At 43.5% G+C, this 24161-nt stretch overlaps 1 protein-coding gene across 1 annotated transcript in view; it reads right to left on the bottom strand.

The window, feature by feature from the left end:
• Window positions 1-24161, bottom strand: part of ITIH5 (inter-alpha-trypsin inhibitor heavy chain 5) — an 80099-nt gene that overhangs the window by 23431 nt on the left and 32507 nt on the right. Inside the window, exon 8 of the mRNA XM_075857471.1 lies at window positions 1437-1608. Coding sequence (XP_075713586.1) covers window positions 1437-1608 — 172 coding nt within the window. The remainder of the gene's footprint in view (window positions 1-1436; window positions 1609-24161) is intronic.

Here is a 24161-nt window from a genome sequence, read left to right as displayed (position 1 = left end):
AACTACAAAAATGGTCATAACTTGACCAAAAATGCTCGTTTTTTTTAAAAATAAAAACGTTACTGTAATCTACATTGCAGCGCCGATCTGCTGCAATAGCAGATAGGGGTTGCAAAATCTGGTGACAGAGCCTCTTTAAGACTGCATGTGAAATCTACTACATTATCTGTACTGGGTATATATGGGTCTGTTTGTGAATTTGCCTTTCATGTTTTTGTATATGTTCCTGTCTGTGTTTGTGTGTGTGTGTGTGTGTGTGTGTGTGTGTGTGTGTGTGTGTGTGTGTGTGTGTGTGTGTGTGTGTGTGTGTACGTCTATATATTTACCTGAATGTGTGTATGTATATTTTCCTGTATGTCTAAATATCTGTCTTTATGTATGTACAGTATATATGTTCCAGTATGTGCGTGTCTATATATGTAGTTAATTTTTGGTTTATGTAGGGGGCGGAAATAGAGAGTCCCGCACAGGGCGCCATCCAACCTAAGGCCGGCCCTGGGTCTTGTGTCCTAATTGCACTTGAACTAGTAATAGATAAATATACATTGACAAATAATGTCATTCAGTAATAAAAAAAAATATTTTGATTGTTTACAGGTTTTATGAAGAGTTTTTGTGTTCATAGTAGGCCTGTTACATTATCATTTTTTTTTTTTTTTACTTTGTAGGGTTAAAATAGTAATGAGAACCACAATTAAAATCCTATATGCATAGAGATTACCTGTGTAATATGTACACAAATTCTCACTGATGAAACTGTATTTGTTAAAAGTGATTTAAAGGTGTTCGTTGGGCATTTTTTATTGATGGCCTATCCATAGAATAGGTCATCAATATCAGATCGGTGGGGGTACAACTCCTGGAACCCCCACTGATCAGCTGATTGATGGGGCCAAGGTGTTTGTCGACATGGCCTTTTCACAGCTAGGCTGGGTTCACACGACCATGTTACGTCCGTAATGTACGGAACGTATTTCGGCCGGAAGACCCGGACCGAACACACTGCAGGGGGCCAAGCTCCTAGCATCATAGTGATGTATGACACTAGGAGTCCCTGCCTCGCTGCAGGACAACTGCTCCGTACTGTAATCATGATTACAGTACGGGACAGTTGTACTGCAGCGAAATACGTTCCGTACATTACGGACGTAACATGGTCGTGTGTACCCAGCCTTACAGGCACAGCACCACACAAATCCATAGCGGCTGTACCTGGCATTGCAGTTTATGAATGGGACTGAGCTGCAATCCCAGGTACAGCCATAGTACAGCCATTAGCCAAACTAATGCTGCAGCCCCTTCAGTTTGTTGCAGGGTGTCGGACCCCCACTGATCTGATATTGTTGACCTATCCTAAGGATAGGCGATGAATAAAAAATGCCCAGAGAACCCCTTTGAAGAGCAGTTAATGAGAAGAAGAAGTAGATGATGGTTACCTCCTGTAGGAGACAGTCCAAAAATAAATTTTTTCGCATCTCGGATATTGTTAGGAGAAACTTTTACAAGCTCATTTGGCTGCCAAACTTTAATTTTATTTGAAAATCCTATTATATTAAAATGATCTTCAGGCCTCAGATCTCGAAGAATAGTAAATAAAGCTTCTTTAGTCTGTAGGAAAAAAACATTAAATTCAATAAATAAAATGACATATATGAGGGAGTCGATTGATGCCAATTAATGGAGGAAAAAATATTACATCAGTAGTAGAAGAACAATCCAGTAGTTAGAACGTGCATAATAGAGAGTTATACAATATGCCAGACATTTCTAACTCACTATGTCACACTACATCATCTTCTGTTAAATCAGCACAATCTACTTTGAAGATTTCCCTTTCCATGCCAAGAGCTCATGCATATGGGCTTCAGGGATTATTCTACTAAAAGTAGAATTGAAATTGAAATTTTCAATGAGGAATTGCTGCGAAAAAATCTGAAACAAAATCTGCATTGAAAGTCCTCACCATACACATGCACAATTTTAACTCGGATTTTAATGTGGATGTGACCGTTAAGTTCACCCATTGTACATGCAAGGGAGACATCTACGGCTTAAAACACCATCTTTTCGGAAGAACAATAGTGCATGCTGTTTGTTTGTTTTTACTTATTACAGTTAGTGGCAGACTGAAAATACTAATGGAACGTGATGCTAACTAAGGCTCTGTTCACACTAACATCATGGCTTCCATTTATAACAGAGCTGTGACATCTATGCCTGATTCATTTGAAAAAATTTACTTTAAAAGGATCGGTTGGGGTTCCAGTATTTTTTAAAGCAAGAATATCTCTGCAGACTGCACTATTCATGATGTCAAATCCGGAATGCCCGATGGAAACCCGACTGAGTCATTAACGCTAATGTGAACAGAGCCAAATGTCAATGTGTCAATGTGTGACATTTTTCTATTAGTTCAGATCCACTGCAGAACAAAATTAAGTGCAGTAAAGAAAACCATAAGTGTGAATCCAAGAGCAAGGTCCCAAATCAGATTTTTTATTTAGGAAACGTTCACACGCGGCATATTTGTTGCAAAATTTCTTTGAAGATTCCACCTAAAAAATCTGCAGCAAAATAATGTCTAATATATATATATGAATAATATTTAAAAAAAACACATTCGCACACAGCAGGATAGAAAAAATTAGGTAGGTTGAGGTTTCCTAATTTTTACATTGCTTTCAAAGCCGGACTTTAACCGCTTGCAGGACACATCATTAGACGTCGGCTGGTCTGCATAGAGCTCAGTAGAGTACTGTCTCTGCACTGTCTGCAGCTACACGGAAATCGTGCAGCAGGAGAGCGGGCTGTCAGAGATTACCCGTCTCCCCATAGACGGTTTATTACAGTCTCTGCCTTCCTGAGTGCTGTATATACAGCGCTTGTGTATACATTTCAGGAAGCGGCAATGTCCCAGTTAGCTGCAAGAGATGCAGGGTCTTAGCGAACCCAGACCAGCTCTACAGTGCATGTCAGGAGGCTGCATTTCAGCAATGAAGGAATTTTTTTTTATGTAATGTTAAAATGACCCCCAAACGTCTCTGACTGTAACGGAAAGTGGAACGCAATTTTAAAATGCATTAGTGGCACTTTGTGCTTTTAAAATGGAGAAAAAAAGAAAAACAGACACTTTTTGGCTATATTTACTTACATTCTCCCGTAATAACATACAAAAAACAAAAAATATACTAATATAATGCCATAAATATAATGCTCCATATGACACAGGAAATAACCATGAGAATTCATTATAGCTTTCAATCTTGCATATACTAAAAAAAAGGAGAAACTGTGCCATTAACAGGGGAAAATAGCATGGTCCTGAACTGGTTAAAAACGGATGCATTTGTACATTATTTGTCAAACGTATTTGTATCTGATGATAAAAAAAATATCCCCAAAGAAGTGCCTATGTGAACCTAGCCTTCTCGTTTAGATTGCATTGGATAACTATGTCTTCAAAGTAGTGCCCATGTGAACTTAGTGCCCATGTTATCCTAGTTGCATTGGATAACTCATTCTGTATCTGTGGTTGGCATGGTTGGCAATGCCACAAGCACCTAATTTCTTTGAGCACCAGGCCTCATGCAGTCATGTTTCTGCGTTCCTTCAGCTTAGTAGAATACTTTCTGTAATTCTGGCTGCAGTGTAACACATAATGAGTAGAGATGGGACGCTTTATTTACATTAGGTGTGCCAATGATGTCAGCTTGGCTTTCCTTTTACCTTGATATTTATCCAAAAAGCAAAAGCTTGTGAGATAAAGTAGCATCTGAAATATGACAGTTTCTGTAATTATAAATGTTTGCGAAATCCCTCTGAGTTTGGAATGATCGTATTTTTTGCATAGATAATTGTCAATACAGAGGATTGTTTGTAAGAGGGAGCCTGATGTTCCATAGCTGTACCAATGAGCTGTAGCCAGCTGTAGATATGTATCTGTCACTGAAATGTCACTTCAATAAAAAAGGTCATTGTGGCCAGACAATATAATGCCTCAGTGGGCTTCTTCATCAGCACTTTGGTATTTAATACATATAAATCAATTTTATTACATGTTGCCAATGCTTTTTGGCAATGATAAATATATGTTTATCCTAATTCACATTCTCTTTGCAATCCTTAGTTTCTACAATAGGTGCACTTTTATGGTGGTGGTTAACAGGAGACTGCCGTAGCTTTCCTTTCCACTAGCGACATGAAATTTCCCTTACATTAATATTGGTAGCAACCCGTAATGCCGCGGTCACTAACTGCCGGCATTCCCCACTTAGCAGCAGCCGCAGGCATCTCAGGACTTGCCAGCGTCTCCGCCTCCAGAGAAGGCGGCACACATTGCTTTCTCCTCCTGCTGTTACTCTTAGGGTATGTTCACACGGCCTATTTACGGACGTAATTCGGGCGTTTTTGCCCCGAATTACGTCTGAAAATAGCGCCTCAATAGCGCTGACAAACATCTGCCCATTGAAAGCAATGGGAAGACGTTTGTCTGTTCACACGAGGCGTATATTTACGCGCCGCTGTCAAATGACGGCGCGCAAATAGACGCCCGCGTCAAAGAAGTGACCTGTCACTTCTTTGGCCGTAATTGGAGCCGCTATTCATTGACTCCAATGAATAGCAGCGCTAATTACGGCCGTAATTGACGCGGCGTTCAAGCGCCTGCACATGCCGGTACGGCTGAAATTACGGGGATGTTTTCAGGCTGAAACATCCCCGTAATTTCAGCCGTTACGGACCCCCGCCGTGTGAACATACCCTTAGGGTGCACACGCGCACGCTCGTCCCCAGTCTAAAAAGAGCCAGCGCACGCACCAGAAAGTTAGTTATTGTCCAATCCCAGTACACCTGGGATTTTAAGAAGGACTCTGCCCACTTCCACCTTGCCTGAGCAATGTTGTGTCTTCCCTATGTTTGTCTTGCAAATGGTTCCTTAGCTGTATCCTGTATACGTATCCTGAATCCTATTTTACCGTATCCAGTATCTGTGTCTAGTTCTAGTGCCTAAGTCGAGTGTCCGAGATGACTTCACCATCTGTGTCCGGTGCCAGTGCCAAACCGAGTGTCTGTGTCCGGTGCCCGTGCCAAACCGAGTGTCCGAGATGACTTCACTATCTCAGTCCGGTGTCCTAGCCAAGTCCAGTGTCTGAGACGACTTCACTACTCCAGTCCGGTGTCCTAACCAAGTCCGGTGTCAGAGATTACTTCACTATCTGAGTCCGGTGTCCTAGCCAAGTCCAGTATCTGAGATGATTTCCCTACTCCAGTCCGGTGTCCTAGACAAACTTTATTATCCTGCACAGGCCTGCTTCCCCCTGACTGGCATATTCCCACTTCTGACCTTCCGAGTACTTTATCATTACTGACTCTCACAGACTCTGTTGATCAGCAGCTGCTCTGTTACGAACGAGTGGTCCAGTGGGTCCACATTCCTGCAAGTTGTTACACCAGCTAACATCTCACCAAAGTTGAGATGTTGCAGGCAGGTCAGGAATGAAGGGGAAGCAGCACTTTAAAATGCCGATCTTTTCAACCTATCCTGAGGATAGGTCATTAATTACTTATGACTGGGCAATTCCTTTAAAGGCTATGAAAACTTTTTAAGACTTATTTTCTTTTCATCTAATGATTGCATTTGGGCATTCTAAACATTTTCCCAATATAGTTTTATTAAAAAAAACTTAGATTTCATCAGTATTAGGGTTAGCTTGTGTGTCAGAGGCAAGCTGTCAGTCCAGCTCACTGACAGATTCGGCTTACAGCGGCATTATGCAGCTTCTATGTATAATGGACACATAGAAGCTGCAGCATGAAAACAAACAAATTTTTGTTAAATAAAACTATATTTATAAAAGGTTTAGGATGACCAAATACATACATTACATTTTAAAAAAACAGCTTCCAAATCCTAACAGAATAGGGGCCATGACACTGTGTGTCTTTCCTGAGATTTTTATCAAATGGAGTCTCCTAGACAGCACTTGGGATACAACACTATCAATTTCATGTTTGTGGAAGATAGATTCAAAGATAAACCTGCAAAGCCATGTATAGTAGTGTATACATGCATAGAAGAATATATTGAAGTCTTTTTAAATAGTTTATTTACCTGCATTCCTATAGTAGCGAGTAATAGGCCACAGGCCCAGACAAGTACAAAGACAGCAAGGGAATGCCAGGTGTCGTATGGATATATAGAAGGAAACAATACTCACCCTGCTCATGCCTCCTAGTAACTTTTATGCCTCAGTGCAACTTTACCAGCATCTTTGTGTGTCAATTAACTACATGACTACAGTTGCTCTGGGAATTGCTGAAATTAGCATTACTGTTTGCTCAGCACCCGCAATGGAGTTTCTTTGGCACAGCTCACAGCAGTTCCCATTGGAAAGCAGCCATTTGTGTTATTACAGAGTTCCAGTCCTCTGCCAGCTACCCTGAACTACTGAGGAATGCTTTCTGAGGGTCAAGGACCGTGGTTCTTATCCAACTTTGAAGACCTCGGCATGAACATAAAACTGTAAGATTGTATTTTTTTGCTGGAAGTTGCATAAGTTGTGGATTAATAGTACATGGCGAAAAATTTATAAACTTTGATGGCTACAAAAATGTAAAGCATTTTGTTTTGATATTAAAGAGCACAGCTGTCATTGAATTTAGTTTCAATATAAGGAGTGACACCGTAAACTCACTAAATATTGTAGTAGAATAGTTTTTACTTCCACAATGTAAACAGTGATTGAAGATACAAGCCCCAAGACTGCAGCTGCTCTGCGCCTACGTCCCTATGGCGACATATTAGGCTTTGTTCACATCTGCGCTAGGGCTCCGTTTCCGACGTTCCGTAGTCGACTACGCTATTGATTCCGTCAAAACGACGGAACCCTTGCACAACTGAGACAAACGGAAACCAATGGCACTGGATTCGTCACCATTGAAATCAATGGTGATGGAAACGGAAACCTACGGTTTCCCTTTGTGTATGTCAGGGCTCCGAAAGCTCTGACGGAACGTCGGAACGGAGCCCTAGCGCAGATGTGAACGAAGCCTCACGTTCAGTGCTCTGGTAGCTCAGCAGTGCAGCAATGCCATAGCGACAGTGTATGGAACCAAATCAAAACCCATTGTACACAAATACTGCCTCTATTCTTTGCAGGAAAGATGTTATTAATGATGTGGATGGTGATTTCAATTGTCACTAATAAAAAGCAAGAGCACAGACAGGAAGTGTTGTCATGCGATCATAGGAGTACAGTTACCGCTTTGCGCTTGTAACTCAGATAATACTGATAAGTATCACTAAGGGTACTATACGGCCAAAAGCATGTGGACACCTATCATGCCTACAGTATATGAGGTTGTTGGACATCCCATTCCAAAGCCATGGGCGTTAATGTGAAGTTGGGCTCTTTTTGCCGCTATAACAGCTTCCACTCTTCTGGGAAGGCTTTCCACAAGATTTTAAAGTACTTCTGTGGGAATTTGTGCCTATTCAGCCAAAAGAGTATTTGTGAGATTAAGCACTGATGTTGGATGGCAACGTCTGGCTTACAATCAGCATTGCAATTCATCCCAAGGGGAAGAGGTCAGAGTTCTGTGCAGATCACTTGAGTTCCTCCAATCCAAACTCCTCACACTATGTCTTTATGAACCTCGTCTTGTGCACAGGGGCACAGTCATACAGGAACCGGAAAAGGACTTTCCAAAACTATTGCCTCAATGGAAGCATAAAATTGTTTAAAACTTCATTGTACTGTATGCTGTAGCATTAACATTCACCCCCACTGGAAGTAAGAGGTCTAGTCAAAACCTGGGAAAAAGTTCCAGACCATTATCCTTCCTTTACCAAATATTACAGTAGGCACTATGCATTCCGGTAGGTAACGTCCCTGTGATGAGTGATGCAACAGAGGATGTGCACCACATGCCTTCAGCACTTGGCGGCCTCGCTCTGTGAGTCTGCGGGGTCTACCGCTTTAGGGCTGAGCTGTTATTACTCCTAGACACATTCACTTCACAATAACAGAACTTGCAGCTGACCGGGGAAGATCTAGCAGTTCAGAAATCTCACAAACTGACTTGTGGCAATACATACACGTTTTAGTTTGTGGTGAGGAAATTGGCATTTTTATTAAAATGCAGCATGCTGAAGTTGGCATTTTTCAGGGGTTTTTCACCATATGCTTCTCAATAGAACTTCAAAAATGCTTGTGCAAAATGGCACAAAATAAAAAACGGCACTAAAAACACATGTAAAAAAAAATAACACTTCGAACTGCAGGCCTTTTTTTACATGGGTTTTAAAACATAACAGGTAAAACTGTAAAGGTGGCCTCAGCTGCAGGGTTTAGGAGAGTCCTACAGAAATGTTTAGACTTACCGTATTTATCAGACTATAAGACGCACCTGACTATAAGATGCACCCAGGTTTTAGACAACAGAAAATAGGAAAAAATGTCACAATTTACTACTTTTACAAAGCAAAAACTATTTGTTAAAAAAAACCTATTTGTTCTGTTTCACCACATTCTGAGCCATAACGTTTATATTTTGTCATCGTTTGAGCGGTGTGAGGGCTTATTTTTTGCGGGACGAGCTGTAGTTTTTATTGGCACCATTTTTTGGTATATACGATTTATTTTATCACTTTTGTTTATTTTTTACATTGTGCTTGGGGAAAAATGGGAAAAGTAGTTTTTTTTAGCTTTTAATATTTTTTTACACTCTTGAAAATTGTAACTTTTTTTTTTTACACATTTTATTAGTTCCCCTATGGGACTTGAACCAGCGATAATTAGATCACTGGTACAATACACTGCAATACATGGATGAGTTACGGAAACAGCATAACTTGCTGAGCTACGTTGTTTCTGTAACTCCCATAGTAGTGAATGGCAGTTACAGAAGCAGCGTAGCATGCTACGCTGTTTCTGGATCTACTATTCAGTTCTATGGGAGTTATGGAAGCAGCGTAGCTCATAGAGTTACTCTGTTTCAGTAACTCGACCATGTACGCTGTTTTCAGAGCTACCGAGTTCCGGAAACAGCGTATCTCGCAGTGCTACGCTGTTAACGTAACTCCCATTCACTTCTATGGGAGTTACGGAAATAGCGTAGCTCAGCGAACACTCGGCTGTTTCTCCCGACCACCTAACCGGGAAGTGACCGGGAGACAGCGGAGCAGGGTAAGATAGAACGGGGTTTAGGGGCCCCGTTCTGGAGATAGGTGATGTTCCCAGAGGTGGGCCCCGCATCTATCTGACATTTATGACATATCCTGTGGACATGTCATCAATGTCCTTCGTGGGAAAACCACTATAAATGGCGCGGTCGCTATTGACCGCGGCATTTAACTAGTTAAACGGCCAGGAACAGCGCCATCGCGCTGACAGCTGTCTTATGTGCATGGTGTTAGGGATCTGCCAGGTACTTCATCTAGGTATACTCCTGGGATTAATCAATCCACACCTGAGGCCAGACCTGTTCGACTGACACCATCTCCCACCAACCAGGGTGGCAGGCTCAGGAGTGGGAGAGCCTATCGCGGCCTGGTCTGTCGGAGTTAGCTCCGCCCCCTGTCCTTTATTACCTGCCCTGTTCTCTCCCTCAGTGCTTGTAATTCTTTTGGATTCCTGGCCCCACTGCTGCTTGCTCCAGCCTGCTTCTGCCGTGCTTCTGCCTTGCTGCAGTTCTGCTTGACCTGCTTTGCTTTGCCCCTGGCTTGCTTCTGTCTCCGTGCCCGCTCGGGTGTACTCACTTCGTCCTGGTCCTGACTGTTCGTTCGCCGCTCCGTTTCCTCGTGGCGTGCCGTGGCTACTGCCCCTTCCCTTGCGTGTTCCCTGTTTGTTTTCCTGTGCACTTAGACAGCGTAGGGACCGCCGCCCAGTTGTACCTCGTCGCCTAGGGCGGGTCGTTGCAAGTAGGCAGGGACAGGGCGGTGGGTAGATTAGGGCTCACTTTCCCTTCACCTCCTTCCTGCCATTACACATGGCCAGCTTAAACTGATTCTGTCACCAGTTTATCAATTCCCTATCTCCTAACTAATCTAAGTGCTTTGCTGCTGATAACTACAGTGTGATTTGTTTTAAAAAAAAAAACGTTTATTTGAAAAGTTTTGAGCATTTTTCTAAATATGCTCATGTGGCTCTAATAGCCAAATAGGAGGGGACATTCTTTTCACTCTGGGTGATGTAATGTTTTCTGTACGACGCTGTCCAATCAGCATACAGCTTCTCCCTCTTGCCTGCCCAGCAACACAACATGATTATATAGTATACAGCTTCCATTCTCGACTGTGTATTCAATGTATGGCTATTTGAAGTGATCCCCCTTCCCTCCAGCCTCAGTCTCTCACACTATGTGAAGCAGCTTCATGCTGATAGGACAGCGTCAGAGGCTGTGAGGTAGCTCCGGCTCAGGAAAATCGCTGGGGTTACCTCCCACTTGTCTAATAAAGGCTAATTTACATATTTAGAAAAATGATCATAACTTTTAAAATAATAAACATTTTTTTTTTAAACAAATCATAATGTAGTTATCAGCAGCAAAGCGCATATTAGATTAGTTAGGAGAAAGGGAATTACTAAACTGGTGACAGTCTCTTTAACATGACTGAACAGTTGCACATTGTCTAGTTTCATTAGCCATGTATTTGGACAAAACAGACAACTTTTCTTTGCCTCCACCATCATGTCCGGCTTTTGTCTGGTGTGCTGTTTTCTTTATGATTTAGAACGTTTCCATTAAAAAATCTAGTTCAAGCTTTGCAAGAACATACTTATTAGGCTTTACCATGCTTTCTCTAAGTAAGAAAATACTGTATTATACATTCATAGTCTTTACAAAGTTTCAAAGTAATTGCACATTTTCTTGTTATCCTTTTATAAAGCTGCATAACTAAAGGTACTGAAAATGACAGCTGTTATAAAGTGAATATAATTAAGGACATTGTTTTGTGTGAGTCATGAAATAGATTTAGTTGTATAATTTGAATATCCCAGCTGAGTTTAGACGACAAAGACTTTCTTCCTTTTAAAAACAATTCAGATGATCATTATGTTTCCTGTCATAATTAGAGATAAGTGAATCGATTCTAAACAAATCAAATTAGTTCCAAATTTCCCAAAATTTTCAGATTTTCACGAATCTAAAACTTTTGGGATTCGTCCTGCACAAATTGCTCAAAATGGCAGTGTCAGTAAGCGTGTTTTATAGTGAGAAGAGAATAGATAGTCAGATTTACAATAATTTGATAGAGAGACATGAGTCAGGTAGTGTCAATGTGTTAGTTAGGCAGGTACAGCCAGCCATTGCTATAAGTGAGTACAGCTGCAGCTATACAATTCTTATATTCATTTGTGATTTACCAATCTTGATCACTCACAATTGTGTGCTTAACACAGGAGGAAGTACAGCTACGTCTGAGCAAATGAAATATTGATAAACACCCTGGCCCAGAAGGCATTCATCCACGAGTATTAAGGGAATTGAGTTCAGTAATGCACAGACCATTGTATCTCATCTTCTTAGACTCTCTTGTAACAGGATCAGTGCCACAGGATTGGAGGACGGCTGATGTTGCCCCAATATTTAAGAAGGGTAAAAAGGTGGAACCGAGTACCTACTGTCCAGTAAGTTTGACATCTGTGGTATATAAAGTATTTGAGGGTATTCTAAGAGATGAATTACAAAAGTGTATAGCAGAGAAAAGTCTAATTACTGATAACCAGCATGGATTAATGAAAAACAGGTTGTGCCTAACTAACATGCTCGGTTTCTATGAGGAGGAAAGTGCAAATCTGGATGTTGGTCATGCGGCTAATGTGATTTATTTGGATTTTGCATAAGCTTTTGATACTGTTCCACACAACAGTCTTGTTCTGAAGCTACAGACACAGGGTCTGGGGGAACATTTTTGCAAGTGGGTAAAGAAATGGTTAAGGGACAAAAAACAAAGGGTCGTTATAAATGGAACTTTCTTAAAATGGGTTGAAGTCAGCAGCGGGGGACCACAAGGATCGGTTAGGCTCAATTCTTTTTAATCTCTTTATTAATGACCTTGTGGATGGGATTGATAACAAGGTGTCCGTTTTTGCTGGCGATACAAAACTGTAGGATTCTTAAAACTCAGCTTGACTTTAAAATATTAGAGAAAGACCTAGATAAGTTGGCAGCATGGGCAAAAGCATGGCAAATGGAATTTAATGCTGATAAATGTAAAGTAATGCACTTAGGACGCAATAATAGTATTAATTCCTATACCGGATTTTTCGGACTATAAGACGTACCCGACTATAAGACGCACTCAGGTTTTAGACACCAGAAAGTAGGAAAAAATCTAATATTTAACTTCTTTTACAAAGAAAAAACTATTGGTTAAAAAAAATAATTTGTTCAGTTTCACCACATTCTGAGAGCCATAACTTATATTTTTCCATTGTTTGAGCGATGTGAGGGCTTATTTTTTGTGGGATGAGCTGTAGTTTTTATTAGCACCATTTCTTCGGTACATACGATTTTTTTATCACTTTTATTTTCATTCTTTTTAGCGCTATGGTGACCAAAAGACAATGATTCTGGGGTTTTACATTTATTTATTTTTACGCCGTTCACTGTGTGAGTGAAATAATGCTATATTGTAATAGTTTCGGATTTTTACGGACGCATCGATACCAATTTTTTTATTATTTTTATTTTTTTACATTGTGCTTGGGGAAAAATGGAAAAAGTTTATATTTTTTTTTTTAACACTCCTGAAAATGTATCTAACTTTTTTTTTTTACGCATTTTATTAGTTCCCCTAGGGGACTTGAACCAGCGATCATTAGATCGCTGGATCAATACACTGCAATACACGGATGAGTTACGCAAACAACTCAGTGTAACTCGCTGAGCTACGCGGTTTCCGTAACTCCCATACTAGTGAATGGCAGTTACAGAAGCAGCTGTAATGTCCGTGGCTGCGGGCTGTCAGATCCAATCCCCCACCCTGACAGCCGCAGCCACGAGTCGGCAAACGCTGGCCCCAGCCTCCACCACAAGAGACGCCAGCGCTCGCTTCCACTCACCTCAGCCAGATCCCGTAGGGTGCGCGCATACGCTCGTGCCCGCTCTTAAAGGGGCAGCGCGCGTACCGGACTTTTGATGAACTTTGAACCTGTGAGTACCCTGAACTATAAGAGGGGTCCAGCTCCCTGCTTCTATGCCTAAGAGTTGTTGATGTTTCCTAAGTTTGTCTATGTGATGGCCTCCTAGTGTGTGCCTGTTCCTGTTCCTGTTCCCAGCATTCTATACTATCCTGGTCGAGCACTGAGATGTTCCAAAGTCGTGTCGTGCTGTATCCTATGTCTGACCTGCTTCACCTGACGTCTACCTGCTGCTTAGTCCCAGCCGAGCCTGCCTTGCTGCTGTCTGAGCTGCCACAGGTACCTATATGTACTATAGACATTTACCTGCACCTTGTTGGCCAGCTGCCATACCGCCAAGGCGGTTCGACCTAGTGGGTCCACAGACCCTTCGTGACAGTACGCTCAGGCCATGGACCCCGCTGGTCGATTCAAGACTATGACGACGTCACGAGATGCGGGCGAATATGCTAGACCTTCGGTCTCGACCGGACCAACTCCTCCAGGCGTTGAACATTTTTGCACGTCGGCAGGAGGCACAAACTGCCGTTCCTCCTACTATACCTCCTGGCAGTGTTGATCCTCAGACTACTCCTCTTGCCAGTGTTGACCCACGTGTTTCTTTGCCACTTCCTGACCGCTATGATGGAGAAGCAAGTACCTGTTGTGCATTTCTTAATCAGTGCCAGATCCACTTCAGTCTGTATAAAAGGACATTTTCGTCTGATGGCGCAAGGTTCGCTTTCATCATCTCTCTCCTCACTGGCAAGGCTCTTGCATGGGCGAACCCTATCTGGGAGAGACAAGGACCAGAGGCCTGTGACTTCCAAGCCTTCCTCCGGACTTTTCGTATGGTGTTTGAGGAGCCTGGTCAGGTCTCATCTGCAGCGGCTTCTTTGATTAACCTACGCCAGGGTGACACCTACGTGAGTGAGTACGCCATCCACTTCCGCACCCTGGCGGGAGAGCTGCTATGGAACAATGAGGCCCTGGTGGCTGCATTCTGGCATGGACTGGCTCCTAAAATTAAGGACGAACTTGCCACTCGGGATCTGCCGTCTACCCTGGATGACCTCATCTTTCTGTCTGCCCGGATTGATATACGGATCCGAGAACCCTTCCAAGGGGTTCGATGGAAGGGACTCATTCCCAGTCTGGCTCCTACTTTGTGACAACCCCTGCTGTCCTCAGATGTCGATCCTCCTAAGGAGTCTGTGATAATGGACCAGAGTAAATTATCCTTCCAGGAGAGACAACGCAGACACACTAGTGAACTCTGTTTTTATTGCGGCCTCGGTGGCCATCTTTTGCGCCTGTGTCCCAAAAGCCTAGAGTTGCTAGGAGTGACAACCTTGGGTAAGAATGGACTTCCGTCTAAATTGTCTAAATTGTCCATACCGGTGACCATAGTGTCCGGTGAGAGAACGTATCAGGTCTCTGCGTACCTGGACTCTGGATCTGCTGCTAATTTCATCTGTAGAAACTTGGTGGATCTTCTGCAATTACCCATCACCCCTCTGGAGAGCTCGTTGACAGTTGCTTCAGTAAATGGACTACCTCTGCCAGACCCAGTTATAGCTTTGACCAAGCCACTGAGGCTCCAAGTAGGGGCTCTTCACTCCGAACTTCTGTCGTTCTATGTCCTATCCAAAGCTATTAACCCTGTGTTACTGGGCCTGCCTTGGCTCCGACTGCATGTCCTAGTCCTGGATTGGAATTCTGTAGAGGTTCTCCAGTGGGGTCCTGAGTGTCAAAGCTGCTGCCTGGTGCAGATTCGTTCAGTTCAGCCTTCTCTGCCTCGGTCATTGGCAGGATTGCCGAGTCATTATGCTGCATTTTAGGACGTCTTCAGCAACAGGGAGGTGGAGACATTGCCTCTACATCGAGCGTATGACTGCCATATGGAACTGATTTCTGGTGCATCCCTTCCCCGTGGTAGGGTATATCCTTTCTCCTTGCCAGAGACTCTGTCCATGTCCGCCTATGTGAAAGAGAACTTGGAGAGGGGCTTCATACGAAGGTCTTCCTCCCCGGCAGGAGCCGGGTTCTTCTTTGTCAAAAAGAAAGATGGCTCTCTTCGTCCTTGTATCGACTATCGAGGTCTCAACCAGATCACGGTGAAGAATAAATATCCGTTGCCATTGATCTCTGAACTGTTTGATCATATACGTGGTGCCAAGATTTTTTCTAAACTAGACCTGCGTGGGGCTTGCAACCTAGTCTGGATTCGCCAGGGTGATGAATGGAAGACTGCATTTAACACCCGTGATGGACAATGTGTAATGCTCCCGCGGTCTTCCAGGAGTTTGTTAACGACATTTTCTGTGACCTCCTCTATGTTTGTGTAGTAGTCTACCTTGATGACATCTTGATTTTTTCTCCAGATCCTATAACGCATCAGAGACATGTCCGTCAAGTTCTGCTACGGTTAAGGGAGAATCATCTGTACGCCAAGTTGGAGAAGTGCGTGTTCCAAAAGGATGCTCTACCCTTCCTGGGCTACATCGTCTCGAATCGAGGTCTCGAGATGGATCCTGAGAAGGTAAAGTCTGTCCTGGAATGGCCACGCCCTGAAGGCTTGAGGGCCATACAGCGATTTTTGGGATTCACCAATTTTTACAGGCAATTTATTCCAAACTTCTCCTCACTGACTTCCCCATCTCTAACCTCACTAAGAAGGGTATGAACGCCAAGGTGTGGACTCCCGAGGAAGAGTCCGCATTCAATAGCCTGTAGAGTGCCTTCACTTCAGCCTCTATCCTCCATCATCCGGATGTCTCTCTGCAGTTCTCGTTAGAGGTGGACGCATCCTCTGTCGGTGCTGGTGCACTCCTGTTCCAGAGAGGCCCCAAGGGCAAGTCTAGGGTATGTGGATATTTCTCTAAGCTCTTGTCTTCCGCAGAACACAACTACTCGATTGGAGATCGGGAGTTACTGGCCATCAAATTGGCTCTGGAAGAGTGGAGACATCTACTAGAGGGCGCAGCTCATCCGATCCTAATTTTTACCGACTACAAGAATCTGACCTACCTCCAGACGGCCGAACGGCTGAACCCTCGTCAGGCCAGGTGGTCACTGTTTTTTACCAGGTTCCAGTTTGAGCTCAAATATCGCCCGGCCGACAAGAATGTGTGGGCCGATGCCTTGTCCAGGTCTTTAGAGACGGAAGACACCATGGAGATTCCACAGAACATTATTGATCCGTCTTGCCTTGTCTCTGTCAATCCCCTGCAAGTTGGGGACATTCCTCCAGGGAGGACTTTTGTGCGCCTGGCTGATCGTGGAAGAATCCTGTGCTGGGGACACTCCTCTAGACTGGCAGGTCACGCGGGGGTCCGTAAGACCTGGGTTCTGATTGCTCGTCATTTCTGGTGGGCCACGCTGCCCAAGGACATTATGGACTTCGTTTCTTTCTGTTCTGTATGTGCAGGCCGCTCACTCCAGACCTGCTGGTCTGCTCCAGCCATTGCCTGTGCCCAATGCTCCCTGGCAGCATATAGCTATGGACTTTATTACGGACCTGCCTCTCCCTGCTGGATGCAGTGCTGTCTGGGTGGTGGTGAATCGATTTTTTCGAAGATGGCCCACTTCGTTCCTCTGACCGGTCTTCCTTCTGCTCCTTAGCTGGCCAAGCTGTTCATACAAACACATCTTCCGCCTGCTTGGCTTTCCGCAGCATATTGTGTCTGATCGGGGGGTTAAGTTTACCTGAAAGTTCTGGAGAGCCCTCTGTGGACTCCTCGGTGTGAAGTTGGACTTCCAACAAGCAGTCTTACTGTCCACATAGGGCTGCTTTGCTCAAGAATTTACAGAATCAACTCCACCAACTTGACCTTTATAAATATGAGCAGTCCTTGATAAAGGTAAAGGCACGTTATTATGTCTATAACAATAAAACCAGCGCCTTATTAGCTTCGCATCTCAAACAGAGATCGGCTCAATCTAGGATTCTTTTCCTTTATAATAGTAAGAATGAAAAGGTATTTGATCCTCAAAGCGTAGCAAATGTACTGGCAGATTACTATGCAGATCTATATAATCTCAAGGATAATTTAGATACCCCACAGCCTACTGTGTCCATGATTTCTTCCTTTCTACAGGACAGAAATTTGCCTTCAGTCACCTCTCATCAGTTGGAGATGCTCTCTGCTTGTATATCTGAAACTGAAATCCTCCAGGCTATAAAGTCCTTGAAACCTTATAAGGCTCCTGGCCCCGATGGTCTCACGGTAGACTACTACAAAAAATTTGGTTCTCTTCTCCTACCCCATTTATTGAATCTGTTTATTGATGTACAGCAAGGTGGTAATTTCCCTGCGGAAATGTTAAAAGCTACAGTAGTTGTTTTACCTAAACCGGGGAAAACTCCGGACAAACTGGGTAACTTCATACCTATATCATTGCTGAATACAGACTTAAAATTGTTTGCTAAAATAATTGCGGAACGCCTAGCCGTCATTTTGCCTGATTTGATACATCAGGATCAGGTGGGATTTGTAAAGGGGAGGCTCTCATCTGATAGCACAAGGCGTTTTGTGGACTTGTTGGGCCTGGTGGAGCGAGATCGGACACCTTCTCTGCTTCTTTCCTTGGACGTGGAGAAGGCCTTCGATCGGGTCCATTGGGGATATTTGCGGTTACTTCTGGAGGCATTTGGAATTCATGGTACGGCGCATCATAGTATAATGGCCCTATATTCTTCTCCCTCTGCATTGGTATTTACCTCTGGATGTACATCAAAAATTTTTAACATAACCAATGGGACTCGACAAGGGTGTCCTTTATCTCCACTCATCTTTACCTTGGTGATGGAGCCGTTGACTACTTCCATTAGGTCATCTGTTGCTATTAGTGGGATAACGGTGGGGGATATATCTCATAAAATTGGCTTATTTGCGGATGATGTGCTCATTGCTATATCTGCCCTTGAGACATCTCTATTAGAGGTCACTAAGATATTGGAGGCTTTTAGTGCAATTTCGTATTATAAGCTTAATGTTACTAAGTCTATGGTTTTGAGTATGAATATTTCTCGTCTTCTTTTGGACTCTCTCCGGAAGAAATTTCCGTTTGTTTGGGTTGAGCACTCTTTCTCATACTTAGGAATACAACTTACCTACCCCACCTCTTTTTTATATAAATATAATTATATACCATTGGTATCTGCGATAGAAGCAGACTTATCCAAGTACATGAAGTATGAGGCATCATGGGTAGGGAGAATCTCTGCGGTTAAGATGATGATCCTCCCAAAAATACTATATCTATTTAAAAATTTACCTATTCTGCTATTGGTATCTTATCTTAAAAGACTCCATGGTATAATTAATAAATATATATGGAAAAACTCCCGCCCTAGAGTAGCTGCGGAGGTATTATACCAGCCAATTTTTAAAGGGGGTTTGGGTCTCCCGAACTTGGCTCATTATTATTATGCAGCAATTTTGGATCAAGCCAGAATGTGGAAGACTAAAGTTACTATGAAACATTGGATTTCTATGGAAAAGGAATTACTTGATGGATCTTCTGTAGAAGCACGCATGTGGCTATTATCCACTGGTGCTAAAATATCTAAATCTTCTTTTTTAACGATTGATGCAGGGCTCCAGGTCTGGAAAAAATTTACTGTTTTGCACCCTATAATCCCGGTGAGATTTTCTGATCTTCCTCTTCGACTGCTTCCGCTTCTGATACCTGATATTGATATCCAAAATTGGCTGTTGTCCGGCATTGAGTGTATTTCTGACATTATGGAGCGAACTCATCTAATGGCTTTTAATGATATATGTCTGAAGTACAACATACCCCGTAGGGACTTCTATAAATCCCTTAGAATACGTCATTTGTTGAGTACATTGCCTCCTCTGATTGATTCCCCTAAAACGCCTTTTGAATTGTCATTCACTTACCTGGATAAAACATGCAAAGGGATATCAAAAACTTATAAGGTATTGTGTGAGGGTTTGCTTCGGGAGGAATTTCCTTGTCTGGGGCATTGGGAGAGAGATCTGGGAATCCCTATAAGTACGCAGGATTGGGAAGCCACTTACAATCTAGCTTGCTCTCTCTCTAAGTGCGCTACACATTTGGAAGCGTCTAGGAAAATAATGTTTAGGTGGTATTACACTCCTAGTCGTTTGTCGCGAATATATCCAACATCATCAGATAGGTGCTGGAGGTGCCTCACTTCTAAGGGTACCATCCTCCATATTTTCTGGGAGTGTACAGTATTGTCCAGCTTTTGGCAGCAAGTAGAAGATTTCTTACGATCTCTTTTAGGGGTTGACATTCAGCTCGCCCCTGCTCTAGCCCTACTGCATGTGGGATTGGTGGATTTCTCTCCAGGTGTCAGAAACGTACTGTGTGCAAAAATATTGATTGCAAAATACTGGAAATCTACAAGAGTGCCTAGTATGAGTGAAGTGATTTTATATGTTAACAATAATTGTGTTATGGAACGCGCTTTAGCCTCTATTCAAGGGTCCTACGCTCGTACTTCCTTATGGGATCAATGGACTGACTCTACTTACTCCGACATACTCTTATGATACCTTAGTCGAATATGTGGTCAATTTGCTGTGTCTGGATCCTGAGTTTTGTTTGTTTGTTTGTTTGTATGTTTCCTTTTATTTTATTTTTTTGTTTTTCTGTAAAAAATGTGTTCCTTATCCCAATGCTTTGTTTGCAATGTTTCATTGCTGTATGTAATGATTAGCTGTATACTGGATCAATAAAAATCTGTTTATTAAAAAGAATGTGTGGGCCGATGCCTTGTCCAGGTCTTTAGAGACAGAAGACACCATGGAGATTCCACAGAACATTATTGATCCGTCTTGCCTTGTCTCTGTCAATCCCCTGCAAGTTGGGGACATTCCTCCAGGGAGGACTTTTGTGCGCCTGGCTGATCGTGGAAGAATCCTCCGCTGGGGACACTCCTCTAGACTGGCAGGTCACGCGGGGGTCCGTAAGACCTGGGTTCTGATTGCTCGTCATTTCTGGTGGGCCACGCTGCCCAAGGACATTATGGACTTCGTTTCTTTCTGTTCTGTATGTGCAGCCAACAAGGCCGCTCACTCCAGACCTGCTTGTCTGCTCCAGCCATTGCCTGTGCCCAATGCTCCCTGGCAGCATATAGCTATGGACTTTATTACGGACCTGCCTCTCTCTGCTGGATGCAGTGCTGTCTGGGTGGTGGTGAATCGATTTTCGAAGATGGCCCACTTCGTTCCTCTGACCGGTCTTCCTTCTGCTCCTCAGCTGGCCAAGCTGTTCATCCAACACATCTTCCGCCTGCATGGCTTTCCGCAGCATATTGTGTCTGATCGGGGGGTTAAGTTTACCTGAAAGTTCTGGAGAGCCCTCTGTGGACTCCTCGGTGTGAAGTTGGACTTTTCCCTCTGCCTACCATCCTCAGTCCAATGGTCAGGTCGAGAGGATCAATCAGATCTTGGAGAACTACCTACTCCATTTAATCTCCAAGCAGCATGATGACTGGGTGCAGTTGCTCCCATGTGCTGAATTCTCCTACAATAATCACACCAGCGAGTCCAAAAGGAATACACCATTCTTCATTGTTTACTGCCAGCAACCACGAATTCCTCTCCCGGTGCCCGATACTTCTGAGGTACCAGCGGCTGACTCCGCTTTTAGAGACTTCCTGCAGATCTGGCAGCAGACTCGATCCTTCATCCTAATGGCAGTCGACTGCATGAAACGGAAGGCTGACACAAGGAGAAGAGGGGTCCTGCTCCCTGCTTCTATGCCTGAGTGCTGTTGTTCTATGTGATGGCCTCCTAATGTGTGCCTGTTCCTGTTCCTGTTCCCAGCATTCCATACTATCCTGGTCGAGCACTGTGCTGTGCCAAAGTCGTGTCGTGCTGTATCCCACGTCTGACCTGTTTCACCTGACGTCTACCTGCTGCCTAGTCCAAGCCGAGCCTGCCTTGCTGCTGTCTGAGCTGCCACAGGTACCTATACATACTATAGACATTTACCTGCGCCCTGTTGGCCAGCTGCCATACCGCCAAGGCGGTATGGTCTAGTGGGTCCACAGGCCCTTCGTGACAGTACGCTCAGGCCATGTACGCTCAGGCTGGTCGATTCAAGACTATGACGACGTCACAAGAGATGCGGGCGAATATGCTAGACCTCCGATCTCGACCGGACCAACTCCTCCAGGCGTTGAACATTCTTGCACGTCGGCAGGAGGCACAAGCTGCCGTTCCTCATACTACTCCTCTTGGCAGTGTTGACCCGCATGTTTCTTTGCCACTTCCTGACCGCTATGATGGAGAAGCAAGTACCTGTCCTGCCTAGTGGGTCCACAGACCCTAAGTGACAGCAGCGTAGCATGCTACCCTGCTTCCGTAACTAATATTCAGTTCTACAGGAGTTACGGAAACTGCGTAGCACAGCGAATTACGCTGTTTCCAGAACTCGACCATGTAACCAGGAAGTGGCCGGAAGACAGCGGAGCCAGGTAAGATAGAACGGGGTTTTAGGGGGCCCCGTTCTAGAGATAGATGCGGGTCCCAGAGGTGGGACCTGCATCTATCTGACATTTATGACATATACTGTGGATATAGTATACAAAACTTGAGGACATCATCAATATGGCAAAAATATAATAGTGTTTATTAACACATCCCAAGTATATCAATAAAGCTACCTTTCGACTCTTGCAGAGTCGAAACATAGCTTTATTGATATACTTGGGATGTGCTAATATACACTATTATATTTTTGCAATATTGATGCTGTCCTCAAGTTTTGTATACTAGTCATCTGTCTGGATGGAATTTCTGGACATGGACTTTGCATTTCTTTTTCAAAATTGAAGTGGAAAGAATCTGAGCAAGTGAGTGCTGTGGAATATTTTCTACAATATCCTGTGGATATGTCATAAATGTCCTTCATTGGAAAACCACTATAAATGCCGCGGGTGCTATTGACCGCGGCATTTAATTCGTTAAACGGCCAGGAACAGCGCCATCGTTGTTCCTGGCCGTTAGAGCAGCATGTCAGAAGCTTACATCTGCAGTATATGGAGCTGGCTCAGCACGTGAGCCCGCTCCATACATCATCCCCTTTCTGCTCCATGATGTGCCGGCACATCTCAGGTCGGGAAGGGGTTAAGTAAGGAGCGGTCAGTGGGCCCGGGGCTGCTGGTTCTCCTGACTGACGACTATAAGACGCAGGGACTTATTAGCAAGATTTATTCTTGCTAAAAACTGCATCTTATAGTCCGAAAAATACGGTACGTTAAATGGAATAAAACTGGGGATAACGAAACAGGAGAACGACCTGGGTATTCTGGTAACAAATAAACTAAGCAGCAGCACTCAATATCAGGCAGCAACTGCGAAAGCAAATAGGATTTTAGGGTGTATAAAAAGAGAGATAAAAACCCGGGATTCAAATGTAATATTACCCCTCTATAAATCCCTTGTTAGGCCACATCTAGAATATGGAATTCAGTTTTGGGCTTCACATTGTAAAAAGAACATAGAAGAACTGGAGAGGGTTCAAAGGCGGGCAACTAGATTATTAAATGGGATAGGAGGTGTCGCTTACAATGAAAGGCTAGAAAAATTGGGCTTGTTCAGCTTGGAAAAAAATACGTCTTAGAGGGTATCTTATTAATATGTATAAGTATATGTGTGGTCAATACAGAGAACTAGCACATGATCTGATCCTTCCAAGTACTCTAGAAAGGACCAGGGGACACCGATTGCGTGTGGAAGAAAGAAGTTTCAGATATCAATATAGAAAAGCGTTTTTTACAGTTAGAGTAGTCAAACTAGGGAATGCCCTACCCCAAGAGGTACACTACCGTTCAAAAGTTTAGGGTCACTTAGAAATTTCCTTATTTTTGAAAGAAAAGCACCGTTTTTTTCAATGAGGATAACATTAAATTAATCAGAAATACACTCTATACATTGTTAATGTGCTAAATGACTATTCTAGCTGCAAACGTCTGTTTTTTAATGCAATATCTACATCGGTGTATAGAGGCCCATTTCCAGCAACCATCACTCCAGTGTTCTAATGGTACATTGTGTTTTCTAACTGTGTTAGAAGGCTAATGGATGATTAGAAAACACTTGAAAACCATTGTGCAATTATGTTAGCACCGCTCTAAACAGTTTTGCTGTTTAGAGGAGCTATAAAACTGACCTTCCTTTGAGCTAGTTGAGAATCTGGAGCATTACATTTGTGGGTTCGATTAAACTCTCAAAATGGCTAGAAAAAGAGAGCTTTCATGTGAAACTCGACAGTCTATTCTTGTTCTTAGAAATGAAGGCTATTCCATGAAAGAAATTGCCAAGAAACTGAAGATTTCCTACAACGGTGTGTACTACTCCCTTCAGAGGACAGCACAAACAGGCTCTAACCAGAGTAGAAAGAGAAGTGGGAGGCCCTGCTGCACAACTGTGCAACAAGACAAGTACATTAGAGTCTCTAGTTTGAGAAATAGACGCCTCACAGGTCCTCATCTGGCAGCTTCATTAAATAGCACCCGCAAAATGCCAGTGTCAACGTCCACAGTGAAGAGGCGACTCCGGGATGCTGGCCTTCAGGGCAGAGTGGCAAAGAAAAAGTCATATCTGAGACTGGCTAATAAAAGGAAAAGATTAATATGGGCAAAAGCACACAGACATTGGACAGAGGAAGATTGGAAAAAAGTGTTATGGACAGACGAATCGAAGTTTGAGGTGTTTGGATCACACAGAAGAACATTTGTGAGACGCAGAACAATTGAAAAGATGCTGGAAGAGTGCCTGACGCCATCTGTCAAGCATGGCGGAGGTAATGTGATGGTCTGGGGTTGCTTTGGTGCTGGTAAAGTGGGAGATTTGTACAAGGTAAAAGGGATTTTGAATAAGGAAGGCTATCACTCCATTTTGCAACGCCATGCCATACCCTGTGGACAGCGCTTGATTGGAGCCAATTTCATCCTACAACTGGACAATGACCCAAAGCACACCTCCAAATGATGCAAGAACTATTTAGGGAAGAAGCAGGCAGCTGGTATTC

The sequence above is a fragment of the Rhinoderma darwinii genome, chromosome 3 (assembly GCF_050947455.1).
Source record: "Rhinoderma darwinii isolate aRhiDar2 chromosome 3, aRhiDar2.hap1, whole genome shotgun sequence".
Taxonomy (NCBI): Eukaryota; Metazoa; Chordata; class Amphibia; order Anura; family Rhinodermatidae; genus Rhinoderma; species Rhinoderma darwinii.
The sequence above is the reverse complement of the archived record's forward strand: the minus strand, read 5'-3'. Positions and strand labels throughout refer to the sequence as shown.